Source organism: Heterodontus francisci, chromosome 10 (assembly GCF_036365525.1).
Source record: "Heterodontus francisci isolate sHetFra1 chromosome 10, sHetFra1.hap1, whole genome shotgun sequence".
Taxonomy (NCBI): domain Eukaryota; kingdom Metazoa; phylum Chordata; class Chondrichthyes; order Heterodontiformes; family Heterodontidae; genus Heterodontus; species Heterodontus francisci.
Window position 1 is genome coordinate 84846600 of NC_090380.1, and position 19674 is coordinate 84866273.

The window sequence follows — 19674 nt, forward strand, 5'->3', positions numbered from 1 at the left end:
CCCGGCCCCCGCGCTGATCTCCCCGGCCCCCGCGCTGATCTCCCCGGCCCCCGCGCTGCTCTCCCCGGCCCGCTCCACTCTCTCACTCCGGCCATTGTATTCTGCCACGTGTTTGTCAGGTTTCATCTCTGTGATTCTTTGAGCAGCGCCATCTTTAGTCCTGGCAGCTGCTGCAGTCGCAAGCTGTGACGTTTTCGTGGCACATGCTGTATTTGCGCATGTGCCAAAACAGCGCCACCTACCGATTGCGTTGTCAACAATTGCGATCTTAGTTTAAAGCCCTATCTACAGCCCTAGTTATGCGATTTGCCAGGACTTTGGTCCCAGCATGATTCAGGTGGAGCCCATCCCATCGGAACAGCTCCCTCCTTCCCCAGTACTGGTGCCAATGTCCCATGAATTCACACCCATTTCTCCCACACCAATCTTTGAGCCATGCATTTACCTCTTTAATCTTATTTACCCTTTGCCAATTTGCTCGTGGCTCAGGTAGTAATCCGGAGATTATTACCTTTTTGGTTCTGCTTTTTAATTTCGCCCCTAGCTGTTCATATTCCCTCAGCAGAACCTCTAACTTCGTTCTATCTATATCATTGGTACCTACGTGGACCACGACAACCGGTTCTTTCCCCTCCCACTCCAGGTTCCTCTGCAGCCCAGATAAGATATCCTGAACCCTGGCACCAGGTAGGCAACAGAGCCTTTGGGAATCTCGATCCTGGCCAGAGAGAACAGTGTCTATGCCCGTAACTATACTATTCCTGATTACGAATACATTTCTCTTTTCTCCCAGAGTTGAGGAGAATCTTTTCACCCAGAAGTTGGTGGGATCTGGAACTCACTGCTTGAAAAGATGATAGAGGCAGAAGCCCTCACTGGGCTTAAAAACAGCTGAATATGTATTTGAGGTGCCTTAACCTGCAGGGCTATGGGCCAAGAGTTGGAAGGTGGGTTTAGACAGGATAGGTCTTTTCCAGCCAGCACAGACACAGCATGTGACCTCTACCACCTAGAAAGATAAGGGCAGCAGATACATGGGAACACCACCACCTGGAAGTTCCCCTCCAAGCAACACATCATCCTGACTTGGAACTATATCACCATTCCTTCACTGTTGCTGGGTCAAAATCCTCGAACTCCCTTCCTAACAGCACTGTAGGTGTACCTACCCCACATGGGCTGCAGGGGTTCAAGAAGGCAGCTCACCAACATCTTCTCAAGGGCAATTAGGGATGGGCAATAACTGCTGGCATAGCCAGGAATGCCCACATCCCAGGAACAAATAAAAAAAAATGTGGTCTGTTGGCATTCATCACAAGGGGTTTTGAGTACAGGAGTAAAGAAGTCTTGCTGCAACTGTATATAGTCTTGGTTTTTTGTTTTTGATTTAGAGATACAGCACTGAAACAGGCCCTTCGGCCCACCGAGTCTATGCCGACCATTAACCACCATTTATACTAATCCTACACTAATCCCATATTCCTACCACATCCTCACCTATCCCTATATTCCCCTACCACCTACCTATACTCGGGGCAATTTATAATGGTCAATTTACCTATCAACCTGCAAGTCATTTTGGCTGTGGGAGGAAACCGGAGCACCCGGGAGAAACCCACGCAGACACAGGGAGAATTTGCAAACTCCACACAGGCAGTACCCAGAATTGAACCCGGGTCGCTGGAGCTGTGAGGCTGCGGTGCTAACCACTGCGCCACTGTGCCACTGTAAGACTGTACCGAGAGTATTGTGTACAGTTTTGGTCAGTTTTAGTATAACGATATACTTGCCATAGAGGGAGTAAAACAGAAGTTCACCACACTAATCCCTGGATGACGGGATAGTTTTATGAGGAGAGATTGAGGAAACTGGTCCTGTATTCTCTAGAGTTTTGAAGAATGAGAGGTGATCTCATTGAAACTTACAAAATTCCTACAGGGTGGATGTAGGTAGGGTGTTCCCCCTGGTTGGTGAGTCTAGACCCAGGCAACATAGTCTCAGAATAAGGGGTAGGCCATTTAGGATTGAGATGAGGAGGAATTTCTTTACTCAGACGGTGGTGAATCTTTGGAATTCTCTACCACAGCGGGCTGTGGTAGATCAATCATTGAGCATGTTCAAGACAGATATCAATAGATTTTTGGACACTAATGATTTCAAGGGATATGGGGATAGCGCGTGAAAGTGGCGTTGAGGTAGATGATCAGCCATCATCTAATTGAATAGTGTAGCAGGCTCAATGGGCTGAATGGCCTACTCCTGCTCCTATTCCCTATGTTCCTATGTCAAAGAACAAAATTATCTACCATGTTATGTTCAAGCTTGGATGAGCCCTTAATTTAAAGTATTAATAAAGATGCTCAGAGACAGAAGAAAATGCAATAGTTGAGTTTAATGTGTATTTTGTAAATGTATTTTCTATATTTAAATATTATTTTTGAGCCCTTAGACATCGGACTAATGGGGGTAAAATTGCAGAGCAAAACAATTTCATGAAGTATTTTGATATTTTTGATTGGTTCACCTTCATCTTTTTTCTTGGGAAATGAGTCATTTGAGATTAGTTACTTTTATAAATCATGAGACATTTCTCATCAGTAATTTTCTATTTTCCTTGGTTCAAATTCTTACTTGAGCTAATTAAAAAAGTTAAATTGACAAATTTCAAGTGTTAGATATGTATTTAATGTATGATTCATGCCACATGCAAGGTGATAAATGTACATACATGCATACACAGACAGACAGATTTATATAAAGATAGAGAAATAGACAGAAAGAAAGACCAACCTGGCAAAAACATGGTCAAATATTCAAACCACTGACGTATAGTGGAATCTCCAAACAGATAAACTTTTTTTCGCCGAAGACAATCTGTAATTCTTGCAGGTGTGTCAAAGCGGTGAATATTGCAGGTCGTTGACATCCACTGGTCCTTATAATAAAAGCCAGATGGTGATACCGAAGGCTTTCCCTGGACACATTCTCCAAGAGTTACAACTGAAAATAAAGAGAAACAAGATGCAAGAAGTGTGATGGACTATGCCTTAGGTTATCAATACATTTTCAATTGGTTAATCGTAGTTTCCATGGCAATGACAAATCCAAGCAGGACCATTAGCTGTTGCCACAGAAAGTACACAAACACAATGAGAAAAATGATCCAAGCAGTTTTCTGAGCAATGTTGTGTCAATGGGTAAATGCAGCACTTGGTGTGTCACCGAGCTATCTAGATAAGGAGGTCCCACTCTTAATGCTTTGTCTGTGCTGAGTTAGCTCATCTCAGCTGGTAGTAGTGAAGCTGCTACATCGGACATTATGTTGACCACATATTCATGTCCCATTAAGTACAGCCTCTTGTAGACATAGCAACTAGACTGTTTAACTTTCTCCAGAAAATGTGAAGGAAAATAACAAACAAAAGTAACACCTCAGCCCTGACTCCTAACTGCTGGCTTCTTTAGAATAGGAATCTGCCCAAGTTCCTTGCACTGCCTCTGGAAATAGAGACCAGGCAAAATGCTGCATACCTGTTATCCTTACTACAGTATATAGAGAATATAAACTATTTCTGCAATATCTCACAGACAATTACGTATTCACTCCAAATCCCAAGAATGGCCACTTTGCATCTATTTTGCGTAACCACAACTGTCTTTTACAGTCAAAGTTGTGTTCTACATTTTGAATGCACCTAGGCATATTTAAATAGCAACAGCAGCAACGGATTCCAAATGTTCAGCAAAATACCCAACTGAAATTGCAGGCCATTTTTCTCTGCCAGGTAGCTCCCTTCCAGTGCTACAGAGGGACTGCTGATAGTAACCATTGGTTTTTGAATGTATGTGTGTGTGCATGAGGGATAGGAGGAGTAAGAAGTTATAAAGTTTTTTTTAGACATAGATTTATCTCAATAGTGTTTAAGATTTAGATTATTACGAAATAGTTGGTTGTTATTTAAGGATACCTGGTTTGGTGTGTTTTATTCTGGGGGTTAATAAATTGTTTAATTTGGCTAATTTCTGGTAGGTGGGAAACTTTAATAATATGCTGTGACCTGTGGAGTAAATTCGAAGGAGAAAAAATAAAAGGAACCAGGTTTCTTGTATAATAGAGTAAAGACTGTACCATCGGAATGGCATTAACAGTTGAAGTAGTTTTTCTGGGGAAGGAGAATGTGTCCCTCAGTAACTTGACAACTTCAAATTGAAAGATCTAGCAGCACAATTGGGGTTAGAATTGAAAACAGGTGTTAAAAAAGCAGAGCTAATTGACATTATAGCCCAACATTTAAACCTGGAAGCTGAAGAAGATGATAGTGGGTTGGATTTTATGTCTGGCAGATGGGAGCTGGCCACCAATGTAAAGATCGATGGCGAACCTGCTTCTGCCTGGCAAGGGGATCCAACCCACATTTTATGGGTCCCTGGGCTTTAATTGTTCCAAGGCGAGACTTTCACTCACTTGAGGCAAGATGTCCTGCCTCATTGAGCTGCTGACCAATCATCGGGCCGGCAGCTCTTTGTCCCAGCAGCTCCACTGGGTGCGGTGGCCACTGCTGGGACTGCAGCCCAGCCAAGGACATGGAGCCACTGAAGGGTCAGTTCCGAAGAAGGGTCACTGACCCGAAACGTTAACTCTGCTTCTCTTTCCACAGATGCTGCCAGACCCGCTGAGTGATTCCAGCATTTCTTGTTTTTGTTTCAGATTTCCAGCATCCACAGTATTTTGCTTTTATTTTAATGAATCTTCGATACTAGACTATGTATCTGTGTTCTAGGAAAGGCTCATGAAAGCATGCAGTGTGACTCAGGGACACCTTAAAGCATCCCAAGCCAATATGAAAAAATGGGCAGACAAGAATGCAAAAACCCTCAATTTTCAACCAGGGGATGAAATATTAGTTTTGTCACTGTTACAGGGTGAACCATTAAAAGCACGGTTCAGTGGCCCATATAAAATGATCAAAAGAGTGGGTAAGGTAGATTACTTGAGTGATACCCATGATCACCTGAAGAAGAATCAGTTGTGTCATATCAACATGTTAAAGCAATATTATCGCAGAGAGGAGGATAAGCCAGTACAGGTATGTCAGGTAATGGGGACAGTTGAGAAGGAAAAGGATAGTGAGGATGAGGCAGAAGGAGGCATCGACAATTCTCAGATTGAACCTCCAACTATTCGGTTAGCGAATACAGAATAGCGAGGAAAATTAGACAACATGCTTTTGTACTGAGATGCAAAACAACGTGAAGACCAACCAGGATTTTCACAACATTGAAGAGACTGCAGGGATAAGCCAGGATGTACAACCTTAGCCACACATGATGTGGATATAGGGGAATCTATTTCTATAAAACAACATCCTTACCGCTTAAGTCCAGACAAACAGGCCCAAGCAAAAGCAGAAATCCAAAACATGCTGGAAAACAACTTCATTGAACTTACTCAAAGCAGCTGGAGTTCACCAAACGTCTTAGTGCCTAAGCCCGATGGGTCAACCTGACTTTGCATGGACTACAGAAAAGTCAATGCAGTAACAACGGCAGACTCCTACCCAATTCCTCGCTTGGAAAAGTGTATTGACAGAGTGGGCAGTGCTAGGTTTCTTACGAAGATCGACTTGTCAAAGGGATTCTTTGACTCCTCGAGCTAAAGATATAACAGCTTTTGACACACCATGCTCTCTTTATCAGTGCCGGGTAATGCCATTCAAGCTAAACAATGCCCCAGCCGCTTTTCAAAGATTAACGAATCAGGTGGTAGCCAGTGTTCCCAACTGTGTAGTGTATCTTAATGATGTACAGTAAAACGTGGAAAGAATGTTTAAACCAGCTAAGAACTCTGCTTAAATAACTTCACGCAGTGGACTTAATGATAAATCTGGCAAAAAGCGAATTCAAAAAAGCAAGAGTAACTTACCTCGGACATATAGAGAGCAAGGACAAGTATTGCCAAGAACGGCAAAAGGACAAGCCTTAGTGGAGTTCCCTATTCCTAAAACTAAACGTGAAATCATGAGGTTTTCAAGATTGTGCGTTTTTTACAGGAAGCTTGTACGGAATTTTAGTGTTGTAACTGTTCCATTAACCAACTTACTACAGAAAAAGAATACCAAATTAGTATGGTAAGATGAATGCCAGGTAGCTATTGAAAAGCTAAAGGCAATCTTAACTAATGAACCAGTGCAGGCTGCTCCAAGTTTTGCTAAACCCTTCAACCTCATCTACTGAGGTAGTATGGGCCGAGGTTAGAAACAGGAGAGGAGAGGTCACCCTGTTGGGAGTTTTCTATAGACCTCCGAATAGTTCCAGAGATGTAGAGGAAAGGATAGCGAAGATGATTCTCGACAGGAGCGAGAGTAACAGGGTAGTGGTTATGGAGGACTTTAACTTTCCAAATATTGACTGGAAATACTATAGTTCGAGTACTTTAGATGGGTCAGTTTTTGTCCAGTGTGTGCAGGAGGGTTTTCTGACACAGTATGTAGACAGGCCAACCATGGGCGATGCCACATTGGATTTGGTACTGGGTAATGAACCCGGCCAGGTGTTAGATTTAGATGTAGGTGAGCACTTTGGTGATAGTGATCACAATTCGGTTAGGTTTACCTTAGCGATGGGCAGGGACAGGTATATACCGCAGGGCAAGAATTATAGCTGGGGGAAAGGAAATTATGATGCGATTAGGCAAGATTTAGGATGCGTAGGATGGGGAAGGAAACTGCAGGGGATGGGCACAATCGAAATGTGGAGCTTATTCAAGGAGCAGCTACTGCGTGTCCTTGATAAGTATGTACCTGTCAGGCAGGGAGGAAGTTGTCGAGCGAGGGAGCCGTGGTTTACTAAAGAAGTTGAAGCGCTTGTCAAGAGGAAGAAGAAGGCTTATGTTAGGATGAGACGTGAATGCTCAGTTAGGGCGCTTGAGAGTTACAAGCTAGCCAGGAAGGATCTAAAGGGAGAGCTAAGAAAAGCAAGGAGAGGACACGAGAAGTCACTGGCGGATAGGATCTAGGAAACCCCGAAGGCTTTCTATAGGTATATCAGGAATAAAAGAATGACTGGAGTTAGATTAGGGCCAATCAAGGATAGTAGTGGGAAGTTGTGTGTGGAATCAGAGGAGATAGGAAAAGCATGAAATGAATATTTTTCGTCAGTATTTACAGTAGAGAAAGTAAATGTTGTCGAGTAGAATACTGAGATTCAGACTACTAGGCTAGATGGGATTGAGGTTCACAAGGAGGAGGTGTTAGCAATTTTGGAAAGTGTGAAAATAGATAAGTCCCCTGGGCCAGATGGGATTTATCCTAGGATTCTCTGGGAAGCTAGGGAGGAGATTGCAGAGCCTTTGTCCTAGATCTTTATGTCGTCATTGTCGACAGGAATAGTGCCGGAAGACTGGAGGATAGCAAATGTTGTCCCCATGTTCAAGAAGGGGAGTAGAGACAGCCCTGGTAATTATAGACCTGTGGGCCTTACTTCGGTTGTGGGTAAAATGTTGGAAAAGGTTATAAGAGATAGGATTTATAATCATCTTGAAAAGAATAAGTTCATTAGCGATAGTCAGCACGGTTTTGTGAAGGGTAGGTCGTGCCTCACAAACCTTATTGAGTTTTTCGAGAAGGTGACCAAACAGGTGGATGAGGGTAAAGCAGTGGATGTGGTGTATATGGATTTCAGTAAGGCGTTTGATAAGGTTCCCCACGGTAGGCTATTGCAGAAAATACGGAAGTATGGGGTTGAAGGTGATTTAGAGCTTTGGTTCAGAAATTGGCTAGCTGAAAGAAGACAGAGGGTGGTGGTTGATGGCAAATGTTCATCCTGGAGTTTAGTTACGAGTGGTGTACCGCAAGGATCTGTTTTGGGGCCACTGCTGTTTGTCAATTTTATAAATGACCTGGATGAGGGTGTAGAAGGGTGGGTTAGTAAATTTGCGGATGACACGAAGGTCGGTGGAGTTGTGGATAGTGCCGAAGGATGTTGTAGGGTACAGAGGGACATAGATAGGCTGCAGAGCTGGGCTGAGAGATGGCAAATGGAGTTTAATGCGGAAAAGTGTGAGGTGATTCACTTTGGAAGGTGTAACAGGAATGCAGAGTACTGGGCTAATGGGAAGATTCTTGGTAGTGTAGATGAGCAGAGAGATCTTGGTGTCCAGGTACATAAATCCCTGAAAGTTGCCACCCAGGTTAATAGGGCTGTTAAGAAGGCATATGGTGTGTTAGCTTTTATTAGTACGGGGATCGAGTTTCGGAGCCACGAGGTCATGCTGCAGCTGTACAAAACTCTGGTGAGGCCGCACCTGGAGTATTGCGTGCAGTTCTGGTCACCACATTATAGGAAGGATGTGGAAGCTTTGGAAAGGGTGCAGAGGAGATTTACTAGGATGTTGCCTGGTATGGAGGGAAGGTCTTACGAGGAAAGGCTGAGGGACTTGAGGTTGTTTTCGTTGGAGAGAAGGAGGAGGAGAGGTGACTTAATAGAGACATATAAGATAATCAGAGGGTTGGATCGGGTGGGTAGTGAGAGTCTTTTTCCTCGGATGGTGATGGCAAACACGAGGGGACATAGCTTTAAGTTGAGGGGTGATAGATATGGGACAGATGTTAGAGGTAGTTTCTTTACTCAGAGAGTAGTAGGGGCGTGGAACGCCCTGCCTGCAACAGTAGTAGACTCGCCAACTTTAAGGGCATTTAAGTGGTCATTGGATAGACATATGGATGAAAATGGAATAGTGTAGGTCAGATGGTTCCACAGGTCGGCGCAACATCGAGGGCCGAAGGGCCTGTAATGTTCTAATTCTAATTCTAAGATAGCAATTGACGCTAGCGACCTGGGGGTTGGTGCAGTCCTATTGCAGGATGACGAATCGGGCATAGAAAAACCAGTCGGGTACTTTTCAAGAAAATTTAATTGCCACCAGAAAAGGTGGGAAAAGGAACATTAGGACTATTGCTGGCTCTTTAACATTTTGAAGTATATGTCAGCCAAGACTACAAAGAAACACTAATATACACTGACCACAACCCATTACCGTTTATGGAAAAATTTAAAAGCCAAAATGCCAGAATATTTAGATGGAGCTTATTGTTGCAGCCTTTATAATTTGAAGATTGTACATATTTTGGGGAAAAACAATGTTATCGCCAATGTTTTGTCACAAATTTAACCTTGGTAAGTTACATGAATAATGATGTTGCAAAGAAAAATTCTGTTAATTACCAGTAAAGTGAATGGGGGGGGAGGGAATATGAAAATATGTTTGGTGTGTTTTTTTTTCTGTTTTTGTTTTAGAAACAAAGAAACATAGAAAAATAGGAGCAGGAGTAGACCATTCGGTCCTTTGAGCTTGCACCACCATTCAATACGATCATGGCTGATCATCCAAACTCAGTATCTTGTTCCTGCTTTCTCCCCATATTCCTTGATCCCTTCATCCCTAAGAAGTATATCAAACTCTTTCTTGAATATATTTAATGATTTGGCCTCAACTGTTTTCTGTGGTAGAGACTTCCACAGGTTCACCACTCTCTGGTGAAGAAATCTCTCCTCATCTCAGTCCTAAATGGCTTACCCCTTATCCTCAGATTGTGACCCCTGGTCCTGGACTCCCCCACCATCGGGAACATCCTTCCTGCATCTAGTCTATCCAGTCCTGTTAGAATTTTGTAGGTTTCTATGAGATCCCCTCTCATTCTTCGAAATTCTAGTGAATACAAGCCTAATCAACCCACTCTCTCCTCATACATCAGTCCTGCCATCCCAGGCATCAGTCTGGTGAACCTTCGCTGCACTCCCTCCATGGCAAGAACATCCTTCCTCAGATAAAGAGACCAAAACTGCACACAATACTCCAGATGTGGTCTCACCAAGGCCTTGTATAATTGCAGCAAGACATATTTGCTCCTGTACTCAAATCCTCTTGCTAGGAAGGCCAACATACCATTTGCCTTAAATGCCTGCTGCACCTGCATGCTTACTTTCAGCGATTGGTGCACAAGGACACCCAGGTCTCGTTGCACCTTCCCCTTTCCCAATCTATCGCCATTCAGATAATAATCTGCCTTTCTGTTTTTGCCACCAAAGTGGATAACCTCACATTTGTGAAGACAGAACCAAAATATGTATTTAATTGGCCTGCTATTTCTTTGTTCCCGATTATAAATTCCTCCGTTTCTGACTGTAATGGACCCACATTTGTCTTCACTAATCTTTTTCTCCTCACATATCTAAAGAAGCTTTTACATTGTAATGAAAAGCATTCAATAATGTTGTTTCATTTCACCAAGGATGGAGGTGTCATGGAAGTGCTTTTTTCCCTCTGTTAAAAACAGTGTGCCTTTAAGACTGAGAGCAGTTTTTACTATTCTAGGAACAGTGTGTGTGTGTGAACTGCAATTGTTCCTAAGCAACAGCAAGAGAGTGAGGTCACATGCCATATTGTATCAGGTTGACTGTGTGTAAAGACTGGCTGGAACCATTTTGATCTGGCAGTCCAGAGAAGCATGCTTTCTTTGAAGGAAAGATTTGTCTCTCTCCCTGCAGAAAATCTACATTGGCCTACAGGTTATGTTTCACCTAAATAGGAAAAGATCCCTGGAGAGGAATCTTTGCATTGTTGGAGGTAGCAGATTCCTTTTTACTTCCAGACTCTAAGAATTCCCTGCCTCAGGAGTGATTTTCTGTTTGCTTTTGTGTTTCTGGGAGTTCTGGAACTTTCAGGAAAATTTCCATTGATCGACTGCTAGTTCAAAATCCAAAATAGACCTGTTGCTTTACTCCTTGTTGAAAGATCTGTGTGACACCTGCTGCAGCCAAAGTGCCGTGAACGCCTATCCATTAAAGACTGTTCATCAAACTTGCCTGATGACATCGAGTGACATCTGAGTATTCAACTCTGTGACACTTCACCACTCCAGAAAAATAACACCAGGACTTACAACCCAGTTACTTTATTTTTCCTGAGAAACAGCTCTAGTTTAAAACATCATTTTTAGAACTGGTAAACCATTTCTGGTAGGTGGGAAACTTTAATAATATGCTGTGACCTGTGAAGTAATGGGACTGAATTCACAGTGCATTGCTCCCGCCTCGTTCGTAACACCATGGTGCTCTGCCCTGCTGATGTCCCACATGCCTGCTCCCCAGGAACAGACTCCTTGGGGATAATTTTCACTTTCAGCAGTAGCAGAAATCAGGTGGTAATGGATAAGCTGCCCAAGACACACTATTTGTTTCTCAGCTGGATATATTTAGCGGGGCGGGGCAGGGGAACTGAGCAAAGTACAAGATCAACACTGTTGCTTTTTCTTCATCAAACAGAAAGATTCCTGATTTTGATTCAAAGGACACACACTGGAAGCTAATAGACAGACAAGATATGAATTATAACAAATGCTGCATTGGTGTCCTTGAAATGCTTTTTTATCCAGAGTTTGGCACCAAGTTTATCAATCAGCAAAACCAATCCTCTATTTACTGCAGCAGGATTTCAGCACAAATGCCCAAGACAATTGTCCCCAATGTAGCCAACAGCATTATATATTTCTGAAACTTGTCATTATGAATGATGAGAATGTAGATGTTCATCCTGTCAAATTACTTCATTCCTGCTAAGATCCCCACCTGAACTTTCATCTTCAGCAGGAGTGTAAAAAGGCCGGTAGTGATTGGCTGCCAGTTATATTTCCCGCCCAATTTTCCTTTCTATTGCAGTCAGCACTTGGAATTCATCGCTGCTGTTTCTATAGCGATCTAGTTAGGTGAAGTCAATGGAAAGAAAGCTCAGGTTGGCTGTATAATGGACAGCTGATCTGCTACCACCCATTTTACACCCCCACTGAAGTTGGAGCAAAAGTTCAGTTGCTCCAAATCTAAACACAGAGTAAAATGTCATATCTCAGATTGCGTTGAGGAGAATGGGGATCTTGTTTAAACTCATATTTTCAAACCCCAATTAAAATAGTTTAAATGCGCCATATCAACCATGGCTCCAGTATGATGCATGATGTTGAATTGGTTGTACAGTAAAAAATGTTTTATGCAAAAGTTTTTGGATCAGTAATGATCATACCTGAATTTACCAAGACAATACATTCTTGCTGGATAAGTTCTGTTTGCTCCAAATAAGTTCCTACCCAAAATGTTAATCTAATTCAGGAAATGCCTACATGGGGCATTAAATTATACCTTGTCTGAAAAAGCCACAAATTCCTACGTATTTGCAACAAGGAATAACTGCACAATTCTGCTCATTTATACTCCCTCTAATATCACAAACATTCAGTTTACTAGCCATGGGTACACAATTGTCTTACCTGCTTGAGGTGAAGGTTCTACCAGAATATAACCTGTGGCACTTGGTAATATGGGCTCCTTGATGTTGACTTCACTGTAAATGTAAATATATCATAGATTAACTTGTCAAATCAATGTAACAAGTGAATAATAGTTCCAGGACATAACCCCAAAATATTTTCAGCTACCTTATACCTCAAACCTCCACAACAACAACTAGGATTCCTGTTTTTTTAATTCATTCACGTGATGCTGACTAGCGCAGCATTTAAACGCCTCATCCCTAATTGCCCTTGAGAAGGTGGTGGTGAGCTGCCTTCTTGAATCGCTGCAATCCATGTGAGGTAAGTACACCCACAGTGCTGTAAGGAAGGGAGTTCCAGGATTTTAACCCAGCGACAGTGAACGAACGGCGATATAGTTCCAAGTCAGGATGCTGTGTGACTTGGAGAGGAACTTGCAAGTGGTGTTCCCATTCATTTGCTGCTCTTGTCCTTCTAGTTGGTAGAGGTGGTGGGTTTGGAAGGTGCTGTCTAAGGAGCCTTGGTGCATTGCTGCAGTGCATCTTGTCGATGGTACACACTGTTGCCACTGCGTCGGTAGTGGAGGGAGTGAATATTTGTGGATGGGATGCCAATCAAGTGCGCTGCTTTGTCCTGGATGGTGTCAAGCTTCTTGAGTGTTGTTGGAGCTGCACCCATCCAGGCAAGTGGGGAGTATTCCATCACACTCCTGACTTGTGCCTTGGAGATGGTGGACATGCTTTGGGGAGTTAGGAGGTGAGTTACTCGCCTCAGGATTCCTAGCCTCTGACCTGCTCTTGTAGCCACAGTATTTATATTGCTATTCCAGTTCAGTTTCTGGTCAATGGTAACCCCCAGGATGTTGACAGTGGGGGATTCAGTGATGGTAACACCACTGAATGTCAAGGGGAGATGGTTAGATTCTACCTTGTTGGTGATGGTCATTGCCTGGCACTTGTGTGGTTCGAATGTTACTTTCCACTTATCAGCCCAAGCCTGGATATTGTCCAGGTCTTGCTGCATTTCCACACGGACTGCTTTAGTATCTGAGGAGTCGCAAATGGTGCTGAACATTGTGCAATCATCAGCGAACATCCCCACTTTTGATCTTATGATTGAAGGAAGGTCATTGATGAAGCAACTGAAGACGGTTGGCCTAGGACACTACCCTGAGGAATTCCTGCAGTGATGTCTTGGAGCTGAGATGATTGACCTCCAACAACCACAACCATCTTCCTTTGCGCTAGGTATGACTCCAACCTGCTGAGAGTTTCCCCCCTGATTCCCATTGACCTCAGTTTTGCTCGGGCTCTTTGATGCCATACTAGGTCAAATGCTGTCAAGGGCAGTCACTCTCACCTCATTCTTGAGTTCAGCTCTTTTGTCCATGTTTGAACCAAGGCTGTAATGAGGTTAGGATCTGAGTGGCCCTGGTGGAACCCAAACTGAGTGTCATTGAGCTGCTTATTGCTGAGTAAGTGCCACTTGATGGCACTGTTGATGACACCTTCCATCACTTTACTGATGATTGACAATGGACTGATGGGGCAGTAATTGGCCGGGTTGGACTTGTCCTACTTTTTGTGTACAGGACATACCTGGGCAATTTTTCACATTGCCGGGTAGATGCCAGTGTTGTAGCTGTACTGGAACTGCTTGGCTCGGGGCGCAGCAAGTTCTGGAGCATAGGTCTTCAGTACTATTGCTGGAATATTGTCAGGACCCATAGCCTTTGCAGTATCCAGTGCCTTCAGTCGTTTCTTGATATCACACGGAGTGAATCGAATTGGCTGAAGTCTGGCATCTGTGATGCTGGGGACTTTAGGAGGAGGCTGAGATGGATCATCAACTCGCACTTCTGGCTGAAGATTGTTGCAGATGCAGATGCTGAAGCCTTATCTTTCGCACTGATGTGCTGGGCTCCCCCATCATTGAGGATGGGGATATTTGTGGAGCCACCTCCTCCAGTTAGTTGTTTAATTGTCCACCACCATTCATGACTGGATGTGGCAGGACTGCAGAGCTTAGATCTGATCCATTGGATATGGGATCGCTTAGCTCTGTCTATTGCATGCTGCTTATGAGGTCTGGCACGCAAGTAGTCCTGTGTTGTAGCTTCACCAAGTTGACACCTCATTTTGAGGAATGCCTGGGACTGCTCCTGGCATGCCCTCCTGCACTCTTCATTGAACCAGGGTTGGTCTCCTGGCTTGATGGTAATGGTAGAATGGAGAATTTGCTGGGCCATGAGGTTACAGATTGTCATTGAGTACAATTCTGCTGCTGCTGAAGGCCCACAGTGCCTCATGGATGCCCAGTTTTGCATTGCTAGATCTGTTCAAAATCTATCCCATTTAGCATGGTGGTAGTGCTACACAACATGATGGAGGATATCCTCAAAGAGAAGCCAGGACTTTGTCTCCACAAGGACAATGAGGTGGTCACTTCTACCAATACTGTCATGGACAGATGCATTTGCGACAGGCAGATTGGTGAGGATGAGGACAAGTATGTTTTTCCCTCTTGTTGGTTCCCTCACCACCTGCTGCATACCCAGTCTAGCAGCCAAGTCCTTTAGGACTCGACCAGCTCGGTCAGTAGTGGTGCCACCGAGCCACTCTTGGTGATGAACATCGAAGTCCCCACACAGAGTACATTCTGTGCTCTTGCCACCCTCAGTGCTTCCTCCAAGTGGTGATCAACATGGAGGAGTACTGATTCATCAGTTCAGGGAGGGTGGTAGGTGGTAACCAGCAGGAGGTTTCCTTGCCCATGTTTGACCTGATGCTATGAGACTTCATGGGGTCCACAGTCAATGTTGAGGACTCCCAGGGCAACTCCCTCCCGACTGTATACCACTGTGCCACCACCTCTGGTGGGTCTGTCCTGCCGGTGGGACAGCACATACCCGGGGATGGTGATTAGTTATGTAGACCCTTTAACTTTGGCTTCAGAGGTCACCTCGCTGACAATATGAGAGTGCTGATTTAACAGCTGAATTTGGATCACCCCACTTTAATGAATTACATTTCTACTGATTTTAACTCACTTCTTCCAAATTATCAGCCAACAATTACTACTTAACATAAGAACTCAGAGCAAGAGTAGCCTATCAGGCTCCTCAAGTTTGTTCCATCATTCAATATGATCATGGCTTATCTTTGACCTCAACTTCACTTTCCTGATCTCCATATCCCAATTCCGTAGAGTCCAAGAATCTATCAATTTCAGTCTTGAATATGCTCGACTATTTAGTATCCACAGTCCTTTTGAGTAGAGAATTCCAAAGATTCACAACTCCTAGAGTGAAGAAATTCCTCAACCACTCATTCTTAAATGATTGACATTTATCCTGTGACTATTCTCCCTAGTTCTAGATTCTCCAGCCAGGGGCAAACAACCTCTCAGCATCTACCCTGTCAAGCCCCCTCAGAAACTTACATGTTTCAATAAGATCAGCTCTCATTCTTCTAAAGTCCACAGAGTATAAGCCCATTCTACTCAATCTCTCCTCAAAAGATAACTCTCTCATCCCAGAAATCAATCAGTAAACCTTCGCTCACTGCTTCCAAGGCAAGTATATCTGACTTCAGATAGAGACCTTACTACTGTACTCCAACTCCCTTGCAATAAAGGCCAACATGCTATTTGCCTTCTAATTACTTGCTATACCTGCATGCTAACTTTTTGTGTTTCTTGTACAATAACACTCAAACCTCTCTGAAGACTAACATTGAAAAGTTTCATACCATTTAAAAATATTCTGATTCTCTAATCTTCTTACCAAAGTGGATCACTTCATATTTTTCACTTTACACTCCATCTGCCATCTTATTGCTTACTTACTTAACCTGTCTACATTCCTTTGCAGCCTCTTTGTGTCCTCCTTACTGCTTCCTGTCCCATCTAGCTTTGTATCGTTGGCAAACTTGGATAAATTACTTCCTGTCCCTTCATCAGTGTCAGAAATATTGATTGTAAATAGCTGAGACATTAGTTACAGCCTGCCAACTTGGAAATACCCTGTTTATCTCTACTCTGCTTTCTGTCCATTAACCAATCCTCTAAGCATGTTATTATATTACCCCCAACTCCATGAGACCTTACTTTGTGTTATAACCTTTTATGTGACACCTTATCAAATGCCTCTTGGAAATCACAATGCATTAGATCCACCCCTTTATGTAGAGCCTTTAACATAATAAAATAGCCCAAGCGCTTCACAGGAGTGTTATCAAATGAAACTTGACAACAAACCATGTGAGGAGATATTAGGACAACTGACCAAAAGCTCAGTTAAAGTGATACAGTTTTAGAAGCATCTTAAAGAAACAGAGAGAGGCAGAGAGGTTGAGGGAGGGAATTCTAGAGCTTAGGGTCGAGACAGCTGAAGGCACAGGCACCAATGGAAGGGAAAGGGAGGCCAGAATTACAGGAACACAGTTCTTGGAGGATTGTAGGGCTGAAGGAGGTTACAGATGTAGGGAGAGGAGAGACAATAGAGGAATTTGAACGGCAAAATGAAAATTTTAAAATTGACACATTTCTGGACCATGAATCTATGTCGGTCAGCAAGCACTGGTGAACACAACACAACTTGGTACGAATAAGAATTATGGCCGAGGATTTAAATTTTCAGTCAATCTTCAGAGTTTTGTTTACAGAATGATGGGAACAGTTCTGTTAAGAGGGATCTGAACCATTTCTGCACAACTTATAGGCACATCACTCCAACATTAACCAGATAGAAACATTGCCTGATTTTTCCTGTCCCACCGGGGTCAGGCTGGGAGGCAGGAGGGCTGGCAATATGATGGGTGAAGGCATCGGGAGGGGAACCCGACATCGTCCCGTCGCCATGGTATATTGTCAGCGATGGGGCACTTGGTGGCTCGGCCTCCCACCAGGTAGCCAGCTGAACCACTTCCCGCCCCCTCTGGCATTTTTCCCATGTCGGGTGAACCCACCGCCACATGGGGACACCAACAGGTAAATTCAGGTGGCCTCTAGGTGGGTTCTGTTGTTGGGGTGGGGGATCCTCCTTTATTGGCATTCCATGGCCTATGGAGGGGCTACTCAGAGGCAATGGCCACTACTGCGGCAATGGTGCCACAAGAGCACCACAGCTCCCCACTCTCCCCTGCAAGTGCCAGGGACTGACTGTCTGACCCCAGCTTCCCCAATAAACCTCACCTTCTCTTAAAGGTCACCCCACCATTGAGGCTGCCTCATCCTGAAGCTGCAGCCTCAGCATTGGCAAGTGCTTGTCGTGGTGCTGCTCAGGGTGCTGAGCTGCCAGCAGTCTGATTGGTCCAGCAGCTCTTGGGAGTGGGCTGCAGTCCTCAGTTGGATGGCAGCCACGGCGGTTAATTGGCTACCACCAAAAAATGTTGTCGCAGGGTCCTGCCACCTGCCGGAGAGGGGCCACCTTCCTCTTTCGGTCCTGGCAGTGGGACTTCATTGTCCCCCGTAAAATTCAGCCCATTTTGAAACTTTGAAATTATGTCCTGTATGCACAAATCCAGGTCATTAATATCTATCAAAAATAGGAGTGGTTCAAATACCGACAGTCTGAAAAACAACTATTCACATCTACTCTCTGTTTCCTGTTCCTTGGCCTATTTTGAGTTGACTCTGTCAATGTCTCTTTAATCCTATAAGCTTCAATTTTGCGAACAAGTTTATTGTGTGGTACTTTATCTTTTGGAATCCACCCTCTCTGTTACTTCATCACAGAACTCAATCAAGTTCATCAAGCATGATTTTCCTTTAACAAATCCATGCTGGCTGTCATTGATTAACCCATGATTTTCCAAGTGACTTAATTTTATCCTGGATTATTGTCTCTGGAAGGTTCCCCATCACCAATGTCTCTTTTTTTGTACAGAATATGTTTGCAACCCTCCAGTCATCTGATACCACTTCCATATCTAAGGTGATTGGAAGATTTTGGACAGATCCTCCACTGTTTTCATCTTTAGTTCCCCAGGATGCATCCAGTCCAAAATGGGAGATTTTATTATGTTGAGTTTTTCCAATCTTCGAAGTACTTTCTCTAAACTTCAATTTATTTCAACTGTTTGCTTAAATGTTAGTGATCCAAATTGATCATAGGTAAGGTATTTGTTTTTGTCTCTGAGCCACAAGGGAAGGTAAGGTCTGTCCTGAGTCAGCTGTCAGCTGAGATAACAGTAGGAGCACTGCAACTGACCCACAGCAGCCTTGTAATGGGTTAATCAACCAGAGAACCTGCTCCTAAAAACTAGCGACCCCTACTGGAAGTGTCTGTGTGTGGATACTGGGTGGGGACAGGATTTGGCTCAGCTCTGCTGTTCTCCAAGTCAGAAATAGCCAAACAACACACTGTCAAAGCTCACACATGAATAATGGACACTCAGATCAGTGCAAATACCTGCGTTGGAATGTATCCCAATGAGGGAGGTAATGTCATCAGGAGAGGAGGGTGGGTAAAAACTGCAGGTGAATGTTGGGGAGAAAAGTCTTTAAGTGTAGTACTCAGGTTTTCATCCACTCAGCTACAAGAACAAGGCAATCATTAACCAACCATGCACCTCCATTTATGTTGCAAAGTTGTTGCCAGGAGCAGACTGGAACATAAATGATTTATCACAGCAGCACAGAATATCAATTCCGAGATGGTTTGTCTCCCTCTCTTCCAACCATATTGTCAAATGTATGGTGTTATTACCAGCTAGTATGAATAGCTCAATATAAACTGTGGCAGCAATATGAGATACCCTTTCTCCTGACTGCACTTTGCCTGAGAGCTCTATATAGGCCAGTAATGCTCTGAGGCTGTATGGATCTTCCCCAAAGATGGTTACTTTTAAGTCACTGCTGTGTGCATATTTGCACATGCTTAATTGTGTTGTGTTATCATTGGTGCTGTGAAGTTTAACCCACCATCGAACCCAGGACAGATTCTACAGCATCAGTTGCTTCTGCACATTGCACGTGACCTCTACTAGATGATAGCTATAAACTTCTCAAAATCTACTGAAAGCCGATAATATACTTGGAAATTCAATGGAAATACTGTGCAATATCTCTAAGATCTCCTTGCCGTCAACGAACTCTTGCAATTATCTCCTCAGGGCCCAGCATCACAGATGCCAGTCTTCAGCCAATTCAATTCCCTCCATGTGATAGCAAGAAACAGCTGAAGGTGTTGGATACAGCAATGAAAATGGGCCTTGACAACATCTCGGTAGTAGCATTGAAAGTTTGTGTTCCAGAACTAGCCGTGCCCCAGCCAAGCTGTTCCAGTACAGCTACAACACTGGTATTTGACCAACAATGTGGAAAATTTGCGGGTATGTGCTGTCACAAAAAG

The 19674-nt window shown here is 43.7% G+C and overlaps 1 protein-coding gene across 1 annotated transcript in view; it reads right to left on the reverse strand.

Annotated features, from left to right (window-relative positions):
* The window catches only part of LOC137374206 (NXPE family member 3-like), a 40834-nt gene that overhangs the window by 7376 nt on the left and 13784 nt on the right, over window positions 1-19674 (reverse strand). Inside the window, exons 4-5 of the mRNA XM_068039994.1 lie at window positions 12318-12391; window positions 2791-3000 (exon numbers count right to left, since the gene is read on the reverse strand). Of these exons, the coding sequence (XP_067896095.1) occupies window positions 2791-3000; window positions 12318-12391 (284 nt within the window). The remainder of the gene's footprint in view (window positions 1-2790; window positions 3001-12317; window positions 12392-19674) is intronic.